This window comes from Cherax quadricarinatus, chromosome 20, assembly GCF_038502225.1.
Source record: "Cherax quadricarinatus isolate ZL_2023a chromosome 20, ASM3850222v1, whole genome shotgun sequence".
NCBI lineage: Eukaryota > Metazoa > Arthropoda > Malacostraca > Decapoda > Parastacidae > Cherax > Cherax quadricarinatus.
Window position 1 is genome coordinate 28,110,730 of NC_091311.1, and position 25,378 is coordinate 28,136,107.

General features: G+C 39.5%; 1 protein-coding gene across 1 annotated transcript in view; it reads left to right on the forward strand.

The window, feature by feature from the left end:
- Positions 1 to 6,738: 6,738 nt before the first annotated feature.
- Positions 6,739 to 25,378, forward strand: part of LOC128700289 (uncharacterized) — a 32,842-nt gene continuing 14,202 nt past the window's right edge. The window contains exons 1-6 of the mRNA XM_070087093.1: positions 6,739 to 7,078; positions 7,430 to 8,018; positions 19,090 to 20,855; positions 21,610 to 21,965; positions 22,254 to 22,420; positions 24,401 to 24,592. Of these exons, the coding sequence (XP_069943194.1) occupies positions 7,750 to 8,018; positions 19,090 to 20,855; positions 21,610 to 21,965; positions 22,254 to 22,420; positions 24,401 to 24,592 (2,750 nt within the window). The 5' untranslated portion in view covers positions 6,739 to 7,078; positions 7,430 to 7,749. The remainder of the gene's footprint in view (positions 7,079 to 7,429; positions 8,019 to 19,089; positions 20,856 to 21,609; positions 21,966 to 22,253; positions 22,421 to 24,400; positions 24,593 to 25,378) is intronic.

Here is a 25,378-nt window from a genome sequence, read left to right on the forward strand (position 1 = left end):
CTCTTCTCCTATTTTTAACTGACAAATCCATTTTTTCTCTAGGCTTCCTTAACTTGTTAATCTCACTCCAAAACTTTCTTATTTTTAACAAAATTTGTTGATAACATCTCACCCACTCTCTCATTTGCTCTCTTTTTACATTGCTTCACCACTCTCTTAACCTCTCTCTTTTTCTCCATATACTCTTCCCTCCTTGCATCACTTCTACTTTGTAAAAACTTCTCATATGCTAACTTTATCTCTCTTACTACTCTATTCACATCATCATTCCACCAATCGCTCCTCTTCCCTCCCGCACCCACTTTCCTGTAACCACAAACTTCTGCTGAACACTCTAACACTACATTTTTAAACCTACCCCATACCTCTTCGATCCCATTGCCTATGTTCTCATTAGCCCATCTATCCTCCAATAGCTGTTTTATCTTACCATAACTGCCTCCTCTTTTAGTTTATAAACCTTCACCTCTCTCTTCCCTGATGCTTCTATTCTCCTTGTATCCCATCTACTTTTTACTCTAAGTGTAGCTACAACTAGAAAGTGATCTGATATATCTGTGGCCCCTCTATAAACATGTACATCCTGAAGTCTACTCAACAGTCTTTTATCTACCAATACATAATCCAACAAACTGTCATTTCGCCCTACATCATATCTTGTATACTTATTTATCCTCTTTTTCTTAAAATATGTATTACCTATAACTGAACCCCTTTCTATACAAAGTTCAATCAAAGGGCTCCCATTATCATTTACACCTGGCACCCCAAAGTTACCTACCACACCCTCTTTAAAAGTTTCTCCTACTTTAGCATTCAGATCCCCTACCACAATTACTCTCTCACTTGGTTCATAGGCTCCTATACATTCACTTAACATCTCCCAAAATCTCTCTCTCTCCTCTACATTCCTCTCTTCTCCAGGTGCATACACGCTTATTATGACCCACTTTTCGCATCCAACCTTTACTTTAATCCACATAATTCTTGAATTTACACATTCATATTCTCTTTTTTCCTTCCGTAACTGATCCTTCAACATTACTGCTACCCCTTCCTTTGCTCTAACTCTCTCAGATACTCCAGATTTAATCCCATTTATTTCCACCCACCGAAACTCCCCTACCCTCTTCAGCTTTGTTTTGCTTAGGGCAAGGACATCCAACTTCTTTTCATTCATAACATCAGCAGTCTTCTGTTTCTTGTCATCCGCACTACATCCACGCACATTCAAGCATCCCAGTTGTATAAAGTTTTTCTTCTTCTCTTTTTTAGTAAATGTCTACAGGAGAAGGGGTTACTAGCCCATTGCTCCCTGCATTTTAGTCGCCTCATACGACACGCATGGCTTAAGGAGGAAAGATTCTTTTCCACTTCCCCATGGACAATAGAAGAAATAAAGAAGAACAAGAGCTATTTAGAAAAAGGAGAAAAACCTAGATGTATATATATATATATATATATATATATATATATATATATATATATATATATATATATATATATATATATATATATATATATATTAATATGCATGTGCGTGTCTGTGAAGTGTGACCAAAGTGTAAGTAGGAGTAGCAAGATATCCCTGTTATCTAGCGTGTTTAATATATATTATATACATATATATATAATATATTTTTATATATTTATATATATATATATATATTATGTATTATATAAATTATATATATATATATATATATATATATATATATATATATATATATATATATATATATATATATATATATATATATATTATATATATATATATATAGTTATATATAAAAATATAGGGAGGTACCACCTCTAGAACTGTCGTAGGGACCCTCATCCTCAGAGAAAGAATAAACTTGCTTCAGGGAAAACTCTAGGTTCTCCCTGAAGCTGTTTGAGAATTTTCTCCTACCACCCCCTATATTTCAAGTATGTTTTATTTAAAGACAAAATACATTGGCCAAACATTAACAAAAATACAACAGAAAGTAAAACAACATAGGTAACTCAGAGCTTCATCTCGAATACTTCGTCCAGCTCCCCTGCGGTGGGCCGCGTGCCCAGAATGCTGCAGGCATTTCCTCTCTGGATCGCAACACTGAGTCTCTGAAAGAGGAAGCTGGTCGCCCTGTGGTCCTTGGTTTCTATGATGAGCTTTTCACCTAGCTCTTTGAGGAACTTTAGAGCACACTTGCCCCATGCTCCATGGGTCTCCGACCCTATTGGAATGAAGTTATAGCAAGGGGGAAGGTCTTCATATTTTCGGATCTTCTGGGTCTCCCTGTGGCTGGCAGCTCCACCCCCTTCCACTACGGAGTATGGCAAGTAGGTGTCTGCCAATGTGGCAGCACAGGTGTAGTCCCAGGCAATCTGTTTTCCATCCTTCCAGGGTAGCATAGTGGCTCCATCAGGACGCTTTTGACTTCCATCAGACCTCTGTACTTGGGGTTCCCGTTGAGCTGGGCAACGGGCTGTGGCGAGGCTTCTCTTTATGTCATTGACCTCCTCATGTCTGGCATACTTCCCTTCTGCTGTGTGACACACGAGACCATGAAGTCCGAATTGATCAGCTGTAGCCCTGCCGCAAATACACCTGTGTTCAGTGAGGATGGGGGCGGCTAGGCGAAGAGCAACACTAATCCGAATGGCCTGTGGGTCGAGACGGGTGCCCAGGGAGGAATTGGGAACAGCTAACAGGAAATCTCCTGAATGTGGTGCCTTCACTGCCAGAAGACGAGCTTTGCTCTTTCCTGAAGCATTGGAGAGCATTGTGTTGGCGATTTTTTTCCATGATCGGTTTGTCCCAGTGGGACTGTTTGTGCTGTTTGGGAGGAGCTGGTCTACTGGAGGAGTCTGTAAGGGTGTCCCACCGAATCGCTGCTTCAGTAAACCTGGGGTCTTGAGCTCCTACCACGTCTCTCAAGCGTTCGGGCACTATCTTCTTGACTAATGCACTGGAAGCCAAACACGAAGACAGAAAAGCAGGTAAAGCAACATGCGTTGTTTTACGCACCCCTATACCTCCCAGTCGCACTGGGAGGGTTGCCTGATCCCATTGCTCATCCTCTAGTGACAGGTTCAGTGCCTTCTTAAAAGTTGATCTCAGGTGTGCATCATATTCATCGAGTGTTGGGTTGTCAAAAGAGGGTGCACACCTCAAGAAGTAAGCGAGTCTTGGCATAGTGAGACACCTTGTGAGGAGATACAGAGCATCATGGGCATCAAGATCACTTATTCTCTCCTCCATTCTCATCAGGTTATTCAGTTTGTCCCTGAGGACAGTATCGATGGCCTGGTGACCCAGCGGTGCCCCCAAGAGGGTACTGTTGGACGGAGTTGTAGTTGAGACTTCTTGGAGGATTCTTCGCACAGCATTGATTATTTCCTGGTTTGCTGTGATGATTTCACAATTGGAGGGATTGAGGATGAGTCCCAAGTCTTCTCCCTGTGTTTTCACCAGTTGTAGGTCCCCTACCAGGGACTCTTCAGTACCTGCCAGAGTGCTGTCATCCAGGTACCAGATATTGAGCTCACTGCGTAGGCTGGAAGTTAGTTCTCTTACTGCCAAGCAGAAGAGAAGTGGAGCGAGTGGGTCACCCTGCTGAACACCCTCTGATGATTGAATTTCATGTTCTCCAAACAAAAGAATTGAGGGTTTGCTGTAGCCGGCTGAAATGAAGGGAAAGAGACTGGGGAACCGAACCCGAACAGCTGGCAGAACAGCATCTCTCTTCACCATATTAAAGGGATTTCTAAAATCAAGTTTAACTATGGCCTTGTCTTCTGGTAGGTCTCTGATGTAGGCCCTTGCAGCATGAGCTGCAGCTTCACTGCCTTGAGAGACCCCAAAGCCCAGTTGGTGTGGCTGGAGTAAAGTGGCAGCTTCTAGGCGAATGTTTCTCACTGCTGCTTTGGCAACGAGACGGCGAAGAGTGTTTCCAACTTCAATGGGTCTGATTCCCCCATCCCTCTTCTTCGAAGCACATACTGAGGCTCCAAAAAAGAAAGGTTTAATTTCTTCTGGGATTCGCCCAGCCAGGCAATTGTTGACGAAAGTTGTTAACTCGGTGAGAAGAATTGATGCAGATTCACCGAGTACTAGATTTACCATCTCTTTGAGGTGCTGAGGTCGAATTCCAGTGTAACCTCCTGCAGATCCTGCTGGAAATGACACGATCGCCTTATAGACTTCCGAGTCTGGCAAAGTTAATTGTTCAATGATGGGGTCTTCCTCAGGGTTGTCGTTGATGGCTATGGTGTCCCTGATTGGATGCTTGTCTCTTAGTGCTTGAGCCGTGGTCTCATCCATGGGGGCTACAGTGTCATCACTTGTAATTATTCTTATTGCTCCCACTGTGTTACCTTCGATTTTTTTGCTAACCTGTGCGCAAATTTTCTCGTTTTCAGTGGGACTTTTCTTTCTCTTTGATTCCTGCGATGATGGGGCAGAGGGACACAGTTATCCGTTCTTGGGTAGTTGCGCACTACCTTGATAACTGACGTGGTTAGCAGTTTGCCTCGTCTTTCAGGAACTGCAAGACAGACATTGCCGAACAAGAGTAGGTTGCGCCATGCTTGGATGGTGCCTCGGGCTTCTAAGTTGGTGGAACCTCCATTCACCCGCTTAAGGTCTGTGAATTTCCCTGCTGCATATGGGCGAGCAACTTTAGGGATGTGGGATAGTGTACTGCTAGCAGTGGATTTGAATGCCAACAGAAGGTTATCGCAAGTGACGAGGTTGCCATTGGAATTGTCATCTGCCTGTGGAGGCTGTGGGCTGCTCTCTGCTGGGGGCATATGTGATCCTGCACACCCATTGTGTGCACGAATGCGGCCATCATTGTTGCGTGCTCGAAACTCTCCACACACCTGACATGTGCCTCTTCTTTCATTGTTGGGTGCATTGTTTCCCTGTCTTTGTGGCTGGCTGGCTTCATCATCTGCCATACCTCAAACTGTGTGGTAAGCCCAAGCTGAAGGGAAAATGGCGCATGGCACATACCGCATGTGGTTCATGGTGGTGGTGGAGGGGGAGAGGGGTCTCCCGTCCTTGTGGTGGGCGGTGGAAGAAAGGGAGGAGTGGAAGATGTGTGATGAGGCGGAGTAGGGCACTCATTCCCTCCCAGGACAAGTCATATATAAAATATATAATATATATATATATATATATATATATATATATATATATATATATATATATATATATATATATATATATATATATATATGCAATAAGATCACAGTAAACAGGTGATTTCAAAATATGCAAAACAACCACTCTGAAAGAATAGAGAAATTCCAAGCGCTTTCGTGACTACTCACATTATCAGAGTGGTTTTTTTGCATATGTATATATATATATATATATATATATATATATATATATATATATATATATATATATATATATATATATAATTTCCGTGTTCGGGTTAATAATATGCTGTCCCCGGACTTTGTCCAAGCTGAAGGCGTCCCCCAGGGATGTTTTGAGCACAACACTTCTCCTCCTTGCTATAAATGATTTGACCTCTCTTCTTCCATCCAATATTTGGTCATCCCTCTGTTGATGACTTCACTATTGCTTGTGCAGGTGCTGACTGTCACCTCATTACAGTTTCTCTCCAGCATGCGGTCAACCGTGTTTCCCATTGGGCAACCATGCATGGGTTTAAATTATCCACTACTAAAACTCGCCAAATTACTTTTACTAGACGCTCTCATCTATCATCTTTTGTACCTCTATGGCTCGCGTATACCTAAACGTGATACGGTAAGGTTTCTAGGCCTTCTCTTTGACCGTAGGTTATCCTGAAAACCTCTCATTACCTCTCTGAAGGCAACTTGTCACAGCCGGCTGAACCGGCTGTGACAATTGTTATTGATCAATACCACTCGTCCGTGGTTACAATATATAAATACTGCTCGTGAGGCTAGTACGCCAAACAGGAATGAGAATGAAATTAGCTTAAAAGCTCCCACACCGTATGCCCTCGGATGGCGACCCAACAGCTAGCTCTGCTGGCTGCGCCATTCTTGTAGGGTTGGGTGGTACTGTGGTTTAAAGTGTTATGTGGTTCTCGCTTACCATGAGGCAGGCCAGTACAACATGGGTTCGAATCCTTGGCTAGCGCATTGTTGTTATTGATCAATATCACTCATCCGTGGTTACATTATTATTATAGTCAAAAAATAAAAGGCAATGAGAAAACTATGTTCTGTCGCGTTTTTTCCAATAACCATGGGTAGCACATCTAACAAACACAAAGCATGACATGAAATGTAACTATTTACTATCTGTACATCTACACTAGACAATAATGTTATACAGTAAATGTGAGTGTCATTCCTACAATACGTATGCCATGCACAATTTTTTTTTATAGATTTAACAAAAAATGAAAGTGATATTTGTTTATAGTTATTTATTCCCTGACTTCATATATCCCAGCTAGGAATGCATCCGACTGTAAAGTAAAAGGACACAAGTGCAACTAATGTGACATTTTATTGTGGCAACGTTTCGCTCTCCAGGAGCTTTGACAAGCCGTTACAAACAGTACATGGACACAGAGGGTATATATAGGCTCAGAGTGAGGTGCAATACTAGTGGTAGTAGTAGTGATATAAGTTGTTGTAGTAGTAGTTGCCACAATAAAATGCCACATTAGTTGCACTTGTGTCCTTTTACTTAACATATTGTCTGTAATTCTACCAACTTTATTACAATGCATCAGACTGAAAGATGAAAATTGAGACACACTCTGATCGGAGGTTCTATCCCCGTCCGTGGTATGGTTTTTTTTTTTCTAGGTATCTATTTTGTAGACGTTTCGCCATCAATACAGTGCCTATAAGCATATTGACACGAGTGGTCCCCTTTTGCAGCTGGAAGCTCCGAGCTCGCCGTGTGTTAGCTCATCTGATAGTGCTGCTGTTGATCATAGCCAGTGCCTATGCTGTGGTGCTCCTGGTGCAGCGCTCTGAGGGAGTCGACGCTTCCTCCTCCTGGTACCGTCAGAACGAACTTACCATCATCCTCACCCTCATATCCATGATCTACCCGAACATCTTTGACGTGAGCTGCAGCATTTTTTTTCCCCGTTGCTATAAACAGTGTCAATTTTCCTTATTTCCTTGAGTGTGATAATGGCTTATCCCACTGTACCTTCCACTGCGTTTATGGGCACTGAAACTCTGCTCCCATTCATGTGTTTAGCTAGCTGTAGTTGCTGGGTTCAAAAATTTGCTCATTGCCCAAACATCTTAATTAACCATGACAGTCGCTCTCATCTAGCCTCCTGAGAGCAATTACACCTACTGATATAGATGTGTATCGAATCTGCCTCCACTACTATATTATCCAGTTTATTACCACATTCTGGCCACCTTAATATGGAATAAATACCGAGATTTCTTCATACGACAGATCGTTGGACTATTGGAAGTGCGACACCCGAGGAACCAGCTTCAGTGGCAACTCGCACGTATAATGGCTCTCAACCTCCTCAACCTCTACACCCTCATCTTTGCACTTTTCTCCAAAGTCGACGACATGGCAAGTAGTAACAACTTGCAAGATATTCCTAGATTATCTGAAATTGAGGATAAAGCTAAGATAATTATTATTTAAATAATAAAAGGCTATTAAACATATTTCAGACAACAGAACTGGGCGAGTTGAAGAGCAACTTGACTGAGACCTACAGTGTGTCAACTCCCTCGGATTTTACCACCAGCTCCCAAACTATGCCACTCCTTTCTAATGAGTCTCGCTTTCCCTGGCTCTATATAAACACCACAGATGTTTCCTACCTGTCTAATAACTTTAATATTTCCACTTATGATACACTAAATGCTTCACAACTAGGCATAACCGAGTCTATGATCGACTTGACCACAGCCTCCATGTTTTTGCCAACTACGACGCCTGGCTCAACAGCTCCCCACGAGGGGCAGCCCCTAGGACTCGGTACCACCTTGGGCACTACACTTCTGGCTGCTGCAGCATTCACAGGGTGAGTCCAATAGGGCCAGTGTGGGTATCAGTGGATACTGACTCACTTCTGCCTTCATAGGATGAGTCACGGGGTGCCAGAATGCGGATCAATGGATACTGGCTCATTGTTGCGCACATATGGGATAAATCAGGTAGTGTCAGTGAGAGACAGTGGGTGCTGGCTCACTGCTGCCTTCACTAAATGTAAATATTCATTTAATTCATAATCTCGCAACAGTCTAGGAAAAGCTAGATAAGAAGGATGGGTGAACTGTCAGGATTTAGTGCTTACTGAAGACTGCTTCATAACTGAAGACGCAAGTAAGGATTAAGGTGCAGTATTAGCACAGGTTAATACTGATCCAGGAATACCAGAATGGAAGGCAACAAAGTTGTCGTGACAGTGTGTCAGGTTGGAAAAATTTAACCAGTAGTGTTTCCCAAGGCTTAATACTTTGCCCTATAGCAGGGGTGGGCAACCTTTATAAGTGTGCATGCCAAAGTCGGCCATAACTTCGATACAAAATCTCTGGAAACATATGGGGACTGTTTCCCCGCTTTTCTTGGAACGGATACGTGATGTCAAAATTTTATGTTTTTTGAGATGAGACCAGAGGTTAGCGTGCCGGAAAGAAGTCGTTCGGGTGCCAGGTTTGGCACGCGTGCTAAGGGTTACCCACCCCTGCCCTATAGCCTATAATCTTCTTGTGTATATTACTGTAATGACTTGCCAACAGGGTTCTTCCCCAGGGTTAAGTACTAGGCCTCATACTATTCACGTGCAGAAGTGAACTCCTACATTTATATACAGTATAAGTATGTCTGAGATCCCTAATTTGTAAACACAAAGCAACAGAGAACATTAGGAGGTTACAAGAACACCTGAACAAGCTACGGGAATGGTCAGACAAATGATTACTAGATTTCGACCCAACAAATTACAAATTAATAAAATTTGAAAAAGAAGAAAAGAAAAAAAAATAGGAACCAATACCAAACCTGTCCCCTCAAACACACAAACAAAATGACATTAGTGGCACGTGCTAAACTAGTAAACATAAATGCCTTTAGAAATCTAGACATTGACTTCAAGACACTTCTACCACATATTTGAGATTTCTTTGAGTATGCAGCACTCAAATAGAACCCCTTATGTACAGGGCCGGATTAAGAAGTCTCCGGGCCATAGGCTATTCAGATTGGCGGGGCCCCTTTGAGTTACGGGTAAGCGAAGCGACCCCTTCCAGCTTGGGGGTGGGGGGGGTCGGTGTGAGCCTGTTTAAGGTCTAATTAATTACATTCTGGCTATTTAGATTAAATTTAATAGGGAAAGTACATCAAGACAACCAAAACCATTTACCAACAGCCATTATAACTATCTTGTTAAATCATGCATTTTAAAGAGAATAAACTCAAGACAGCATAGTATTACTAGATTAGGCTATTAAAGCAGTGACATCATGTTCCTATTATATTCAGCATAACCACTACAGCACTATTATTCCCTTTATAAATCACTGACCATTATTGTTATCATTGCATCATGCATTAGACTATCAAATCATATAAACTCAAGAAAGTAAAGAATTGTTTATATTCACAGGCACTTCTTAAATAAACTTTTTTCTGGATTTCATATTGCCAAAATCATCAATTATATTCTGAAAATCAATATTTCTTGTTAGATCAGACTCAATGGTCAACAAGGTTAGGTTACACAATTTGTCTTGGCTCATTGTTGAACGGAGCTGGTTTTTCACTCTTTTCAAAACGGAAAATGAACGTTCTCCTTCACAGTTAGTAGCTGGAAGTGTTAGGTAAAGGCGATACACTATGTCAACATTAGGGAAGGTTTCTGAGATACCTGCATTTCTTAAATGTTTCAAAGCAGCTGAGGGTGCACATTTTTCAGATGGAGCTTTAATCTGATTCATATACCCAGAAAAATTAACTATTTCTTCAACAAATGTGTCCTGAAAATCTGCTGAAAGGTTTTGTTGCATCTTTAATGCAGCTTCTTTCAATTCTGCAACTGGCATAGTAGTAATTTTGAACAGAAATCCAAACTTGTCATTGAGATTCTGGTAGATTTCTTTTCTTTTCACCAATTCTATAATCAGTGAATCCAGAATGACGAAGTATGTAGCTGTCTTACATTTCTGCCTTGGTAGCAACACAATTTCATTGTCTGGCTCTTCAAAATTGCGTTTCCTCTTCCTTGACCGCTGATGATCAGCCCGGTAACTGTAGTCTTTCACCAGCAGTTTAGCTTTCTCTTCAAACATTTCAAAAGCTTCATCATTGCGAAGTGAGCTTACAAATTCCACTAAGCCTGCATAGAGGTTAGCACAAGTAGCCATTTCAATTTCAGTTTTCTGAAGTGTCTTATTCGTGGCATTTAACCGTTCCAGTATACAGTCCCAAAGCACACAGAGTAAGGCCAATTCAAAATCTTCCAATTTTGATGCTAAGCTGGCTGCTTCGCTTCTTGTAGTTGCTGTCTGGTCTTCATCCTCTGCTATTTGGATTAAAGCAGAACGTATTTCAGCAAAGCTGTCTTTCAAAGCATGTGTTGCATCATGCTGCGCTGACCACCTTGTTGTTGATAATGATTTGATGACATCTCCATGAATGGTTGACTTGAGTATACTCCACTAATGCGTTGAAGCAGAGAAAAAATTAAAGAGTGCTTGTAAAAGTCCAAAAAATTAAACTGCAGTGACACAACACTCCGCAGCACATGACCCAACAAGATTAAGAGAATGTGCTGAGCAGGGCACATATTCAGCAAGTGGGTTGATTTGCTTGATACGGGCTTGCAATCCATTATATTTACCCGACATGTTACTTGCATTGTCGTAGCTCTGGCCACGGCAATCCATAATAGAGAGATCATGTTCAAGCAGAGTATCCAGTACTACATTCATCATTTCTCCATCATGGCCTGAAAGAGGAATGAATTTTATAAAGCGCTCTACAGGCTTACCACTGGAGTCGACAAAGTGAACAATGAATGTCAATTGATCTGTATGTGAAATATCTGGTGTTGAATCTACACTTATTGCAAAGTATTTTGCAGTTTTCACAGCTGCTATGATGTTATTGAGGACCTTCTTAGTCATCAGTTCAATAAATTCATTGCATATAGTAGATGACATGTAAGATACAGTGCCTCTTCCTGCATTCCCAAGGCGTGACACATGATTTGCTAAGAATGGATCGAATTGTGCTAACAGTTCTATGATCCCTAGGAAACTGCCATTGTTTTCTGAACCAAAAACCTCATTTTCTCCACGGAAAGCAAGTCCTCTTAGAGCTAAGAATTTTACAACAGCAACAACTCTTTCTAGAACTTTTCTCCAATAAGTGCGCTCTTTTTCAGTTTGATTTTCCAAATGAGAATCCAATAAGCCTTTTTTCTGTGCACGAAATACACTGGCTAAAATGCAGCTCCTGTGAGTGGTGCTGTTTTCATGTTCCTCGAAACGCTTGGAATTTTTCCAGTCATTGAACCCCTGTGTGAAGGTATTTTCTTTGGTAGAAAATAGTTTGCATGCTGAACAGTACACTTTTCCTGAGCTTTCAGAGTATACCATCCATGATCTTTTCACAGTTTCTGAATTTGCAAGCTTCCTATAAAACATAGATGACTTTAAATAACGATGACTTCCATCATCATAAATCCTTGCTGATTTCCTAAACTCAATGTTCAGAGTTTGACTGAAGTTTTCTGCAATGAAAGCATTACGTAGAGAATCTGGGATTACATTTGGCCATGAGGCAGGATCTTTTAAGACAAATCCTGTGGATGAAATGTCCATTGAGACATTGAGAGGAGACACAAAAGAAGTAGATGCTGGCTGAGAAATAATGGAGGGAGGGCTTCCTGTATGATCTGACGTATCTGCAGATTCAACTGTACTGGTAACATCAGAAACTGTTTTCGTGAGCATGTCTGTGATCTTTCTGCAGCTTTCTTTTTCTGTTCTTCTTCTTGAATTTTCTTCTTTCTTCTCTGTGACCCACTCGCATAAGAACGTCCAACATCACGTTCACGAGATGCCATAATGAGGATGTATCACTGTCTGTAATCATGCAAATACAAATTTTTCATTATCAATTATTAATTTTTTAATTATTAAAAAATTTTTTTGTCAATTGGGGGGATATGGCCCTTGTAGCCCCCTTTCCTCTGGCTGCACATCTAAAAATTCAAGACGTTACCAGAAAGGAGTCATATACAGAACGTTTACCATAGATTAGGTTAGTGATTTGGGCTACGAATATTTTACTAATTCATCCTCCTTGATCTCCAATTTACTTAAACAGAAATCATACCGAGTCCAAGAACAATGCACAATGGTATTTATACAGGAAGGCCCCACTTATACGGCGGGTTAGGTTCCAGGCTACCGCCGTAAAGCGGAAATCGCCGTAAAGTGGAACACCCTTTTTTTCCACTTATAAATGCATACAAACACTAGATAACAAGTTTACACTAACATATATTAAGTTAGCAATAGAACCAGGCATCAAAAAACAATAAAAAGGTACAATACACACATAGTGCACTCATTACTTACCTTAAAATATTTATAGTCTTAATCTAGGGTGAGACAAGTAGTATTTATTGTAAGAAATCAAGTGTGGTATGTATTGTAATAGCCTCACCAGGCCACCCCACCCACACATACTATTCTATGATATTTAAGCATCCCAGAGCGATAAAATGTATATACAGTTCACTCATTACTTACCTTAAAATATTTGTAGTCTTAATGTAGGGTCAGGAGTAAGTAAATGAGATAAAACGAATAAATGAGAGAGAGAAAGAATGAGTACATGAGAGGGGGCAGGCGCAGTTATGTAAACAAACCAGGGGAAGGTAAGTTTTGTAAACAAACGAAATGTACACGTCTGGTTTGTGTACAAGTTACATTGTGTACAGGTTGTCTCTACATTGATACGGTAGAATTAATAAAGAAGAACACTCCCATTCTCATGTAACATCATTTTGAGAAGAAATGAAGCTCTGAGTGAAGGCAATGGAAATAAGTCACACTGACTTTTTTGGGTTATCCTAGGTTCTCTACACGTATGTTGTTATGTATGATAATCTATGTAACTGTATTTGTGTATACCTGAATAAACTTACTTACATACATACGAAAGGAATAATTTTCTACAGTTACCCCCAGTAACACATTTACTCTTATGTTAGATTAGAGAAAATGTTATTCTTGCCGTCCCTTGTACAAGTTATGTGGCTCCCACATCTTATATTTATGTTTATTTATTCTATTGTGGGGTGTATTTATCATCTTTTTATGTTATGTATCGTGTTTATTATATAATTTTGAAAAAAATATCATGGATGGATTAATGAAAATGTGTATATTACCGTAATATACGACATTTAATGAGACTCGGTATTGTTATTATCACCACTTGTGCAAGTCGTCTGCTACGACATCTCACATTTGTTTATTTATTCTACTGTGGGGTGTATTTATCTTATTTATATGTTATGCATCGTGTTTATTATATAATTTTGAAAAAAATATCATGGATGGATTAATGAAAATGTGTATATTAACGTAATATACGACATTTAAATGACTCGATGTATGTAAGTTTATTTAGGTACAGGTATACATAAGTATAATTATCAGAGTATATATAAAATATGAAATAACTTTTAAAAACATTTGAAATTTTGGAGTTTCCAGACAAAATGGAGAGACTTAGTGCTTACTGAGCTCATGGAGAATGTAAACAAACAGGGTGGGGCACGGTGACCGTATTAGAAAGTCAGGTGGGGGGAGCCGTATAGTGAGTTTTGGTCATAATTTGAAATGTCCGTATTAGTGGAACGCCGTAAAGCGGAACGCCGTAAAGCGGGGCCCTCCTGTATTACCATTTTCATAACTAAACTAATCATTATGTTTTGCATGATATATGGCCTACCACCATAGATAAGGACATGAGAATTAAAGAATGCAGGGACAATTTTCAGTTTCACCCAACCAACGATTTTCTGATGTGGCTTATGTGTTTCTGGGGAAATATGTAGTAAATTAATTGATGTTCTACATCACTTCCGTCGCAACTTGAAAACTAAGCATTTGCGACGGAAGTGATGTAGATCAATCGAGATCTGTTATTGAAATGATAATGACTTAAAGACAGGACAAAGTGCTTTTAAAACCTACAAATGGAAGTCAGTTTGCATTTTTAGGTTTTTCTTTATAGTATTTTTACCAAAAATACGTCTTTACTGGTCCATGCATCTTTACTGGTCAAGTAACCCTATCAGGTACCTCCCTTAACATTTAGAGGCGAAAACATTTATCCATATACATTTATTTATTTATTTATTTATTTAAAAATTTGAGCACACATACAGAGGTACAACAAATACAGGTAAGAGCAGTATGCCAAAGCCACTTATACTATGCATAGCATTACGGGCTGGCTTAAAATTAACTTAAGATTAACTAAGCAATGATGAAATCAGTGATAAAACATTAATGTAAACAGGTTACTATAAAGCACAAGTGAGTATTACAAAGACAGGTCATATGGTTGTATGCATTGTTGTACATTCTGTAGAATGGAGTATTCTGTTAGGTAGTGTATTTAAAAAATAATAAAGTTAGATTGGGTTTTAGGTTTAACATTTATGTGATATAATTGTGAGAAACATTTAAGATATACAATTTATAAGGTTCAATTATTCAGTATTTATTTGGTTTTGGGTGAGTAAGTGATCTTTGAGAAGAGACTTGAATTTATAAACAGGTAGTGTTTCTTTTATATTTACAGGTAATGAATTCCAGATTTTAGGGCCTTTTATGTGCATTGAGTTTTTACATAGTGTGAGATGGACACGAGGAACATCAAAGAGTGATCTGTGCCTTGTGTTATGGTCATGTGTTCTGTTGAGGTTGGCAAGGAGATGTTTGAGGGGAGGGTTAATATCAGAGTTAAGTGTTCTATGTATGTAATAGGTGCAGTAGTAAGTATGGATGTTTTGTATGGTGAGGAGGTTTAGTGTATTGAATATTGGTGGAGTGTGCTGCCTATAGTGAGAATTTGTTATCATTCTAACTGCAGCCTTTTGTTGGGTAATTAGTGGTCTGAGATGGTTACTTGTTGTTGAGCCCCATGCACAAATTCCATAGGTGAGATAGGGGTAAATAAGAGAGTGATATAGGGCCAGGAGGGCTGACTGTGGAGCATAGTACCGTATCTTCGATAGTATGCCTACAGTCTTGGAAATTTTCTTAGAAATTTGTTGTATATGTGTATGAAATTTGAGTCTATTATCAAGGTGGATTCCTAAGAATTTTCCCTCTGTTAGCTTTGTGATAGGTGATCCGTTTATCATTATGTTAAGAGGGACATCTGTAGCTCTGTTACCAAACTGAATGAAGTAGGTTTTGTCAATGTTTAGTGTAAGTTTGTTAGTTCTCATCCAGGTAGATATTTTCTGTAATTCGGTATTTACAGTATTGGCTAGCGTGACTGGGCTCGGGTGGGAGAAGACGTATGTAGTGTCATCTGCAAATAGTGTGGGTTTGAGTAATTGCGAAGCATTTGGTAGGTCATTTATGTATAGGAGAAAGAGAAGAGGGCCAAGGACACTTCCCTGTGGGACACCAACTGTAATTGGTTGTGCAGAGGAGTTTGCCCCATTTGCATACACATATTGGCTTCTGTTGCTGAGGTATGACTTGAGGTAGTTGAGGGAGTGCCCTCTTATACCATAGTGTGACAATTTTACGTGGAGCAAGTCATGGTCAACTGTATCAAAAGCTTTACGTAAGTCAATGAAGATCCCCAGTGGGACTTCTTTTTTCTCTATTGCAGTGTATATATGTTCTAGCATGTGTATAATAGCATCATTAGTATTTTTATTAGGCCTGAATCCAAATTGGCAGGGGTTGAGTATGTTTTGGGAGATAAGGTAGGAGTAGATTCGTTTATGAATTAATTTTTCGAAGATTTTTGAGAGAGGGTGTAAGTTGGATATTGGCCTATAGTTATTCAACTCTGTTTGGTCTCCTCCTTTGTGGATCGGGGTGACCCTTGCTATTTTGAGTACTGTAGGGAAGGTGGAGGATTCAATGGATTTGTTAAAGAGTGTTGCAATGATTGGTGATAGCACTTGTGACACTTTTTTGTATATAAAGGGTGGTAAGGTATTTAAATCTCCTGCCTTGTTTTTTAGTGTGTTGATAATAAGGGAGACTTCGTATGGGTTAGTCGGAGCTAGGAACAGTGTGTTCGGGTAGTTGCCAGTGAGGTAGTCATTTGGTGGGGTATCTGAGCTTGGGATTTTATTGGCAAGGTTTTGTCCTATAGTGGAGAAGAAATCATTGAGTCTGTTTGCTGTTTCTGTTGGTGGGAGTTGGGGTTCATCTGATTTTGTTAATTTTATTTCGCTATTTCGTGATATCTTTTTTGTTCCTAGAATTTCTGATAGGGTTTTCCAGGTCTTTTTTATATCACCTCGTAAGTTGGATAATCTGTTCTCATAATACAATTTTTTTGCCCTTCTTATCAGGCTGGTTAGGATTGACGAGTAACGTTTTGTTTGGTCTCTGGTTATGTGACCCATTCTGTACTGTTTTTCATATTGGTGTTTTGTATTTATGGATTTGAGAATGCTGGGTGTTAGCCAGGGACTGTTCAGTCTCTTAGCTGTCATCTGTTTAGTTTTTTTAGGGCAGTGCTTGTTATAGAGGTATTGGGTCTTTTTTAGAAAATTATTAATACATTCGTCAATATCTGTATAGATTTCTAGCTCAGTGTGCCAGTCAATGTTTGCTACTGCTGTTGTTAAGTTATTAATGGCTGCCTCATTGTGAAGTCTGAAGGTGACTTTAGTAGTGTCTTGGGGTAATTTACCAAGAGTTGTTATGAGGAAAGTCGGGTAGTGGTCTGTGGTATTATCTGTAATTATGCCTGATTTTAAAGGGGATATGGTGTTGGTCCAGATGTGGTCAAGTAGGGAAACACTAGTCTCTGTAACTCTTGTAGGTTTTGTTACTGTTGGTAGCAACATACAGTTACTCATTGTGTTTGTGAATTCAGTAACGTGTGGGTCCTGGTCTTGCAGGAGATTTATATTGAAGTCACCTGAGAGTAGTAAGTGATCTTTGTTCATGTGTGCATCAGTTATCATACTTCCTAGGTTTTGACTAAATTGGCTAATGTTTGACTGTGGAACTCTGTAGATGTTTATCAATGTGAGAGGTTTTTGTAGGTATTTGGATTTGAATTTGGCTATTATATATTCCCCATGTTCATCCCTTGTGCAAGTATTAGTGATACATTCTAGTTGGTCTGAGTAGTATATGGCTGTGCCACCCCCTTGTTGGTCTGGCCTACAGTTGTGTATGGCTGTGTAACCAGGAATGGCATAGACATCTGTACTATCAGGCTTTAGCCAGGTTTCAGTTAGTGTAATGATGGACATATTGGCATGTAAGGAATTTAGTAATGCTATGAGGTCATCGTAATGCTTGCTTAAAGATCTGATATTGTAGTTAAAGATAGTTATGTTGTTGTTGGCACTGAGAAGTGCCTTTGATTGTTCTGCAGTGTAGTAATTACAGTAACTGTTTGATTCATTTAAGTCATTAAATAAGAGATTGGTATCAGGATCAATGCTTGTAATCATAAGATTTGTAGTGAATCTATAGTTAGAATTAAGTATAAAACAAAGTAAATAGTCTTAAGCTAAAAAATAGCACCTGAATTATTTAACAAATGTAAAATAATGAGCTAAGGTTGTTGTTTTTTTTTTTTTTTTTTTTTTTAATCTAAAATAAAGGAGACAATATAAAAGGGACTAATACAAATATAGTGATGATCAAATAATGGAGCTTGGGAATATGATAGTAGGTAGTACTATAAAGGTAATTCTTTAAAGTTAGAATTATAGTATAAAATAATAATATAAAAGGGACTAATATAAGTTGTGGTGAACAATAAAGTGGTAATCAAATAATGAGCTTTGGAATATAATGGCAAAATTGTGAACTTATTCTACTTTAGTTAATTTGTCACAGTACAAGTCTAGATAACGTGTAATTACTACAGAAAATTGGAGAGGAATCTCCCATACTCACCCATTAGCGGGAAAACACAGCTGTTCTGATGTAAACAAAGGCGTGTTGAGTGTTGCCATCTATGGTTAGGTTTATTTATTTTTATTTTATTTCATTATTTTTGTTTTGATTAATTTTTAAAAATCAATTTTACTCTCCAAACACTTGAACCTTTTAGGTAGGGACCCCTTTGCACTTGCACCATGTGCGCAGTCTTGGATGAGCCCCTGAACCCTTTGGACCGCGGGGCCCTAGGCAAATGCCTCGTTTGCCTATGTGGTAATCCGGCTCTGCTTATGTAGTCAAAAAACAAAATGACTAAGAAACTCCTAAGGGATGCATGTGTCTGAGCTGAAAAGACAGAGCTATATTGAAAGAATGTGGAAACTAAATATCTTGCCTCCCTGAACAAATAAGAACAAGTTGGAATAGTCCCTCCATACAAATATGTACTAGAGTGTACATAGTGCAGAAGAACTCGGCAAGAAATGGCTTTGTAAGAGATGTAGTGCTTTCCCATGAATGTCAGGAGAAAATACAGGGACACAAATAGAAACTACAGTTCCCTTCCCAAACGATTCAAAAACATTACAAAAGTCTTTTTTAATGTAAAAACAGTAAATTAATGGACCGAGCTAGACAGTGACAGTGACTGATTCTGCATAGGGGTTTAATCATAAATATTATAGACCTATATGTATTAATCTGTGAAAAAGATTGTTGACACAGTGTATAAATATTACAGAACATGGATGAAAGATTTCATACCAGTTTAACATTTGTATTAAAAGTATGGGAAAATGCTAAACTTAATTGATGTCAGTCAAATTGATGTCAGTCAAAAATATAGTTTCCCTGGATATTTTAGACTATTTCCTTCTGCCTTTTCCTTGAAAAGTATTCAGAGTTTATATTTTAATTCTGAAAGTTGTTGAATTCCTTTATAGACATTATACTTTTTTTGCGTTTCAGACTGCCCTTGTCTAAATTTGACCCAAAACTGAAGGAAACTCTTCCACCTGGCTGCCATTTAGTTCCAGTTCGCTGTCTCACAACTGCCACACTGGCCAAAAATACGCCAACACCTGTTATCACATCTCCCTCCACAACAACTGCCAGAGCAGTGTCTACAACTGCTGCCATAATAAATGACACTCCAGCCAATAAACTGACCTCACCGACGACATTCGACTATTACGACTGGTTCAAAGGATTGTATGACAAAATAACTGATGATCCATCTCCCGGTAACGAGGGAGTAATTTATGAATATGACGACAACAATGTGAGTACAACTTTAAAGCCCCCGTCACTGGCACCATCACATGATAATGCCACCATATCTACAGAATCGCCAGGTAGAGTCAACACTAGCGACACTTTAAGCAAAGTGGGGGACCTAGGTGCTGATGAGCACTACTTTGCGAATTTCTCGACTCTAGAAGAAGCTCATTTCACTATTACATCAGAAGCTTTGACCGGAAATGACACAATGCCATATACTTCAACTGAACGTTACGAAAACTGGGAGTCATTTACTCAAGAAATCAAGGAAACAGAGCTACCAGGCACTATCAAAGAATTAGTTACCCCATCAGATACCACAGAAATGACCACACGTCAGGTTCTAGAGAAGACAGAAATGACAGAATCTGCCAAAGTAGAAATTACTCCAACCGATTCTTTGGACCGTGTTGTATCATCACCACTGACATCTGAAATAATTAAAAACGAGAAGAATGAAGCTCTGATGAATCTCGTCAAAACCATTCCTGGACTTCCTGCAGTATTTAACACACTATTTCTGGATTATCTAGAAGAGAATGAGGAAGGCAGTCACACTGACAACAAAAGAGAGAAGTTATTTAATAAAGATGATTCAGCTGAAAGGAGAATGAAGCGAGCAATGATCCTACCTTACCTACTGAAGCAAGAGGGTGCTAAAAAGATGAGTCGGATAGGTTTAGAGGAAAGTCGAAAAGTGAATCGAGCAGTGAATCACAAGGTTCAAAGCATTAATAAGAAGGCTCAAGCTAAATCTCCAAATGTTCAAGACTTCATTGCAAATAGTAAAGGAGATTTTAATGTTCGGAATGTGGGTCGAAAGGCTCAATCCATGGATACACACATCCACAGTTTGGATAGACAGATTCAGAGTGGGAATCAAGAAATTCAAGATGCCAATCAAGATACGTATCATGAGACTCAAAGTATCAACCAGCAGGTTGCTGGTGAAGAACAAGGGATTGGAATCATGGATGAAGGATTTAGAATGAAAAACCGTTTAAAGCGAGTTATCAACTATAACGATTACGATGGCCTAGATATATATGGTCTACTTGATTCTCCAAAATTCAGACTCGAACCTAACGATAGTCACAATTTAGAAACCAATTTGTTTAAAGAAAATTCAAGCAATGAAGCACGTGCAGGGACTGTGAATGACAGTGGAAAGGCAGATCAACACAGTTTTACAACAACTGAGGAACCTTTCAATCTTGCTACACACGATCGAGCCAGCTATTGGGTCAGAATAATAGAAGACCTGAAAAATATTAAAAACAGAAGTGAATTAAACTCTCCAAGCTATGGAGCTCAATCCCCAGTACAACCCTCAACAGAGTACCTGACCTGGACAGATACTACTAAATCTGTGATGGATGGAGCCCTGAGCTCCACTCATGGACCTGATTATGAGATTGATGACGACCTTGGTTGTTATGTTATCCTCTGTAATGGTAAGTGAATATATAGATACCATCTTTAAGGATTATTGCCAAAAGTTTATTATATTCACGGAGAAGTGCTAATCCCAAGTAGTTATATATAATGCCTCGGGAATGGGTGATAATCATATTTGATACAAGAAAGAGGTGGGTTGCTCCAATTCCTTGGATCAAAAGCCTTTCACCAAAATTGTCAGCCCCCCCTTCCCTTCTTGAAGTGACATGATGTGTATAATAACTCGTCACAAAATCTGAAACTGGCTGTTATTATTATTGCTAAATTTACTGAGACATTTGATTGAAACTCCTCATCTTCTAAAATAATATGCTACTTGTCATTTTTCCTACACTTGTGCAAACATTTCAATATGTATTAGCAAGCTAAGTTTTCTTTTCTTTTTTTTGGTATTTAAATCATTAGGTTTAAGTTTAAAGTTTAATGACTGCACAAGAGGCTACATTCCACTTAGCTAAGAATTTATTAACAGTAATTCATTATTCCAAGAATATTTATTTTCTATCAGAATGTCTTTATTATCTCACTCTATCAGATTTATGAATTATCATAGTTTCATGTATTATTATTATTATAATCAAAAAGAAGCGCTAAGCCACAAGGGCTATACAGCGTATAGTTTCATGTAATTGTGTACTTTATCGTACTTTAAATTTGAATGCCTTTATCGTTTTCATGACAATGCCCACGAATGATTAAATCTTTAAGCTCCATGTTTCAAGTTTACTTGTGATGTACTTACTCCACCAGAGCCCATCAAGGAACCAACTTCAACATTTACTCCAACATTCACAACTCCATCTATGTTAAGTGCACAGTCATCAACTATTAAGCAATTGCCTCCAACGCAATCATCAGTGCCCAATGAAGCCCCGTCAACACCCGTCCCGACCACAGAGTTTGTATCTTCAACAATTGTGTCTACCGAGTTTCCTCCATCAACATCGACGGTCTCAGAGCCGCCACCCTTTCTGGTGCAGCCAATGAAGGACAACCCAGAGAAATGGGCGCATCTTCTCCCCAGCAAAATGCGACAGCGGTTGAGGAAACTCTGCTGGGAGACCATGTTTGGCCAGGAGATCATCAAGCTCACTGTTATGGACATGGTAAATTACCAGTCAATACATCAGACACTTATTTTATACTCACTAGACTATGGAAAATTTTTTGTAGTCAAAGTTCATGTGTAATGGTTAAAGATGAGGTGATGTCATTCTTTTGAAGATAGGGAACTGCAGTACTAAAGCACTACACTAATGATTTAAATAAGATTCCGAATAAATTTTTCTTGATGCACATATACCTAATGGATTTGCTCATGCTAGCTACCAGTTAGGGTCTTTGTCTCTAATCTCCATTTCCCTCTGTCTTCTTGTTGCCCATGTGTTGTGCAGGTAGTCACGGTGGTGACAATAGTGATTGGGGACTACATCAGAGCTGTAATCGTACGCCTCTTTAATGGTTGTTGCTGCTGGGACCTGGAGAAGCAGTTCCCCGGCTACCCGGACTTCAAGATCGCTGAGAACATTCTTCATCTCGTCAACAACCAAGGCATGATCTGGTGAGTAGATGAGGGGGAGAACCAGGTGTCAGGAAAGTAAAGCCTTCCAGATAACTCTTTTAATTATTATTACAGTCATGAGAGAGTGCTAAGGGTCATACAGTGCCAGGGGGACTGTAAAGCACTCAGGCTTGATTCAATGAGCTGGAGCCCTGTATGTTGTATTTAGTCTATTCACAGAAGAGTAGATGAATTGTCATATTGACAGAAAAATGACAAACCCACAGGAGCCGTAAAACACTAAGAAAGAAGTCATGGGTAGTACAAGGAAGGAGCTCAAGTATCAAGGTGCCCCTCTTGAAAGGGTGTTCTTGCCTTAACACCTCCACTTCTTGCCCTCTGCAAGCTCTCACCCCTGCCACACAGTGCTGTATGATCTTGGTAGGTTCAGCAGTTCCCAACGTTATAATAATTAAACCTGTGTAGTGACACTTGAGCGTTGACAAGCCAAGTGACCTAGCTGACACCAGTACCTCGGATGCATCCTGCTGCCACTCTATTTCTTGGTCCCCCTGAAGGGAGGTTCCTTGAGGCTGGTGAGGTGCTAGTCATTCAGGGAACTGAATCTACCCTTCACTTTCTTGGATCATACCTGATTGCTTCTCACTTTCCAAGCTCTGTATGACCCCACTTAAATAATAAGTTTATGATGTTTCCTTGTGTTCATCTTCTTATTATATATTAATATTATGTATTAATAGCAATCCTTTATTTACTTATTTTTCACTCAAAGTAAAGCTTTCATGCATCAAACTAAGTAGTAGCACAACTTGATACTGTATATAAAAAATAGGCGATTGTGGTGACAGTTTATTAATCACATGACTGTTAATTGGGTCATCTGGTCATATAATTAACACTGGTCAACAATTTTGGAGAAGTTGTATGCTTCTTAAATGAGATTAGTTAATTCTTATGTATTTTTATGTCCTGAATCCAAATATCACCTTGAAAAATGCTTATTAGCTATAGGTTTAAAAATACGATACATGTAATATTTGATTATTTTATAATGTACAGTGTGTGTCAGTATGTTTTAAACTCTAATCCATACCTACTCTCTGCCTTTTTGCTTGATGCTTACAGTGGGCTGAAGAATCATCTCTTGCCAATGTCCAGCAATAGTCTGCAAGCATTCTTGTGCCCAATTTGTCCTGGTACCATTTTTCCATGGTTGAAATATCTTGGTGAAACCTTTCACCATGTTTGTCACTAACTGTCCCACAGTTCGCTGGAAAAAAGTCTAAATGTTAGTCCAAAATGTGGATTTTAAGTGACATGTTACATCCCATGCTCTTGTAAGCTTTCATGAGGTTTTCCACCAATTATTCATAGTTTCCTTTCTTTCTGTTTCCAATAAATCCCTTCGCTGCTAACTTGAATGCTTCCCAAGCAGCTTCCTCCTCCCCATAAAGGTCTGATTCAAGGTCACCATCTTTAAGAAGCTCTCGAATCTGAGGACCAATGAAGACTCCCTCTCTTATCTTAGCATCACTCGGTGAGGGAAATTTTGATGTTAAATACTTGAATCCCTGACTGGATTTGTCCATGGCTCAGTGAAGATTTATTATAAGTTAAAAAGTATTTGGCTAAGAAAATTGCCTACCTTTCACCTCAGAATATAAACTTGCACAGCATAACCACCTTCTATGACTGCTCGAACAATAATGAAGGGCAGTGACTGTGTGGTAAGAAACACACTGCCGCAAGCCTGTTGGAACCAGTTGTGACACGCAGATGTATATTGAAAAGTAGAGCTAACAATTTCAACCATGATATTCATTATCAGTGACTTAAAATTAGTTGAAAATTGCTACTCAGGTCTTGGAAGCATTTTGGTTGTTGACCAGTGAACAGAGGACTTCAACTGGCTCGCCTGTCTACCCTGTATAAAAATATTATTGATTACATTATCTCATGTTTTGAGGAGAGGTGACATTATTTTCTTAGTCTCAGAACTTTCTTTGCACCTTTTCCCAGGATGGGAATGTTCTTCTCCCCGGGGCTTCCAGCACTCAACACATTAAAGCTGGTGGTGCTGTTGTATGTACGCTCGTGGGCAGTGGTCACCTCCAACGTACCACCAGAGACTGTCTTCAAAGCTTCCAACAACAATAACTTCTACCTCCTCTTCCTTCTCACCATGCTCTTCCTCTGTACGCTCCCTGTAGGGTAAGTCATTGTTATGATTATTATTAACAATTTTAATTTTAATTTTTTTTTTTTAACAAGTCGGCCGTCTCCCACCGAGGCAGGGTGACCCAAAAAGAAAGAAAATCCTCAAAAAGAAAATACTTTCATCACCATTCAACACTTTCACCTCACATTTATCACTGTTTTTGTAGAGGTGCTCAGAATACAACAGTTTAGAAGTATATACGTATAAAGATACACAACATATCCCTCCAAACTGCCAATATCCCAAACTCCTCCATTAAAGTGCAGGCATTGTACTTCCCATTTCCAGGACTCAAGTCCGGCTATATAGAATAACCAGTTTCCCTGAATCCCTTTTGTGCTCGCACTCCAACAGCTCGTCAGGTCCCAAATACCATTCGTCTCCATTCACTCCTATCTAACATGCTCACTCACGCCTGCTGAAAGTCCAAGCCCCTCACCCACAAAACCTCCTTTACCCCCTCCCTCCAACCTTTTCGAGGACGACCCCTACCCCGCCTTCCTTCCCCTACAGATTTATACACTCTCCATATCATTCTACTTTGATCCATTCTCTCTAAATGGCCAAACCACCTCAACAACCCCTCTTCAGCCCTCTGACTAATACTTTTATTAACTCCACACCTTCTCCTAATTTCCACACTCCGAATTTTCTGCATAATATTTACACCACACATTCCCCTTAGACAGGACATCTCCACTGCCTCCAACCCCCTCCTCACTGCAGCATTTACAACCCAAGCTTCACACCCATATAAGAGTATTGGTACTACTATACTT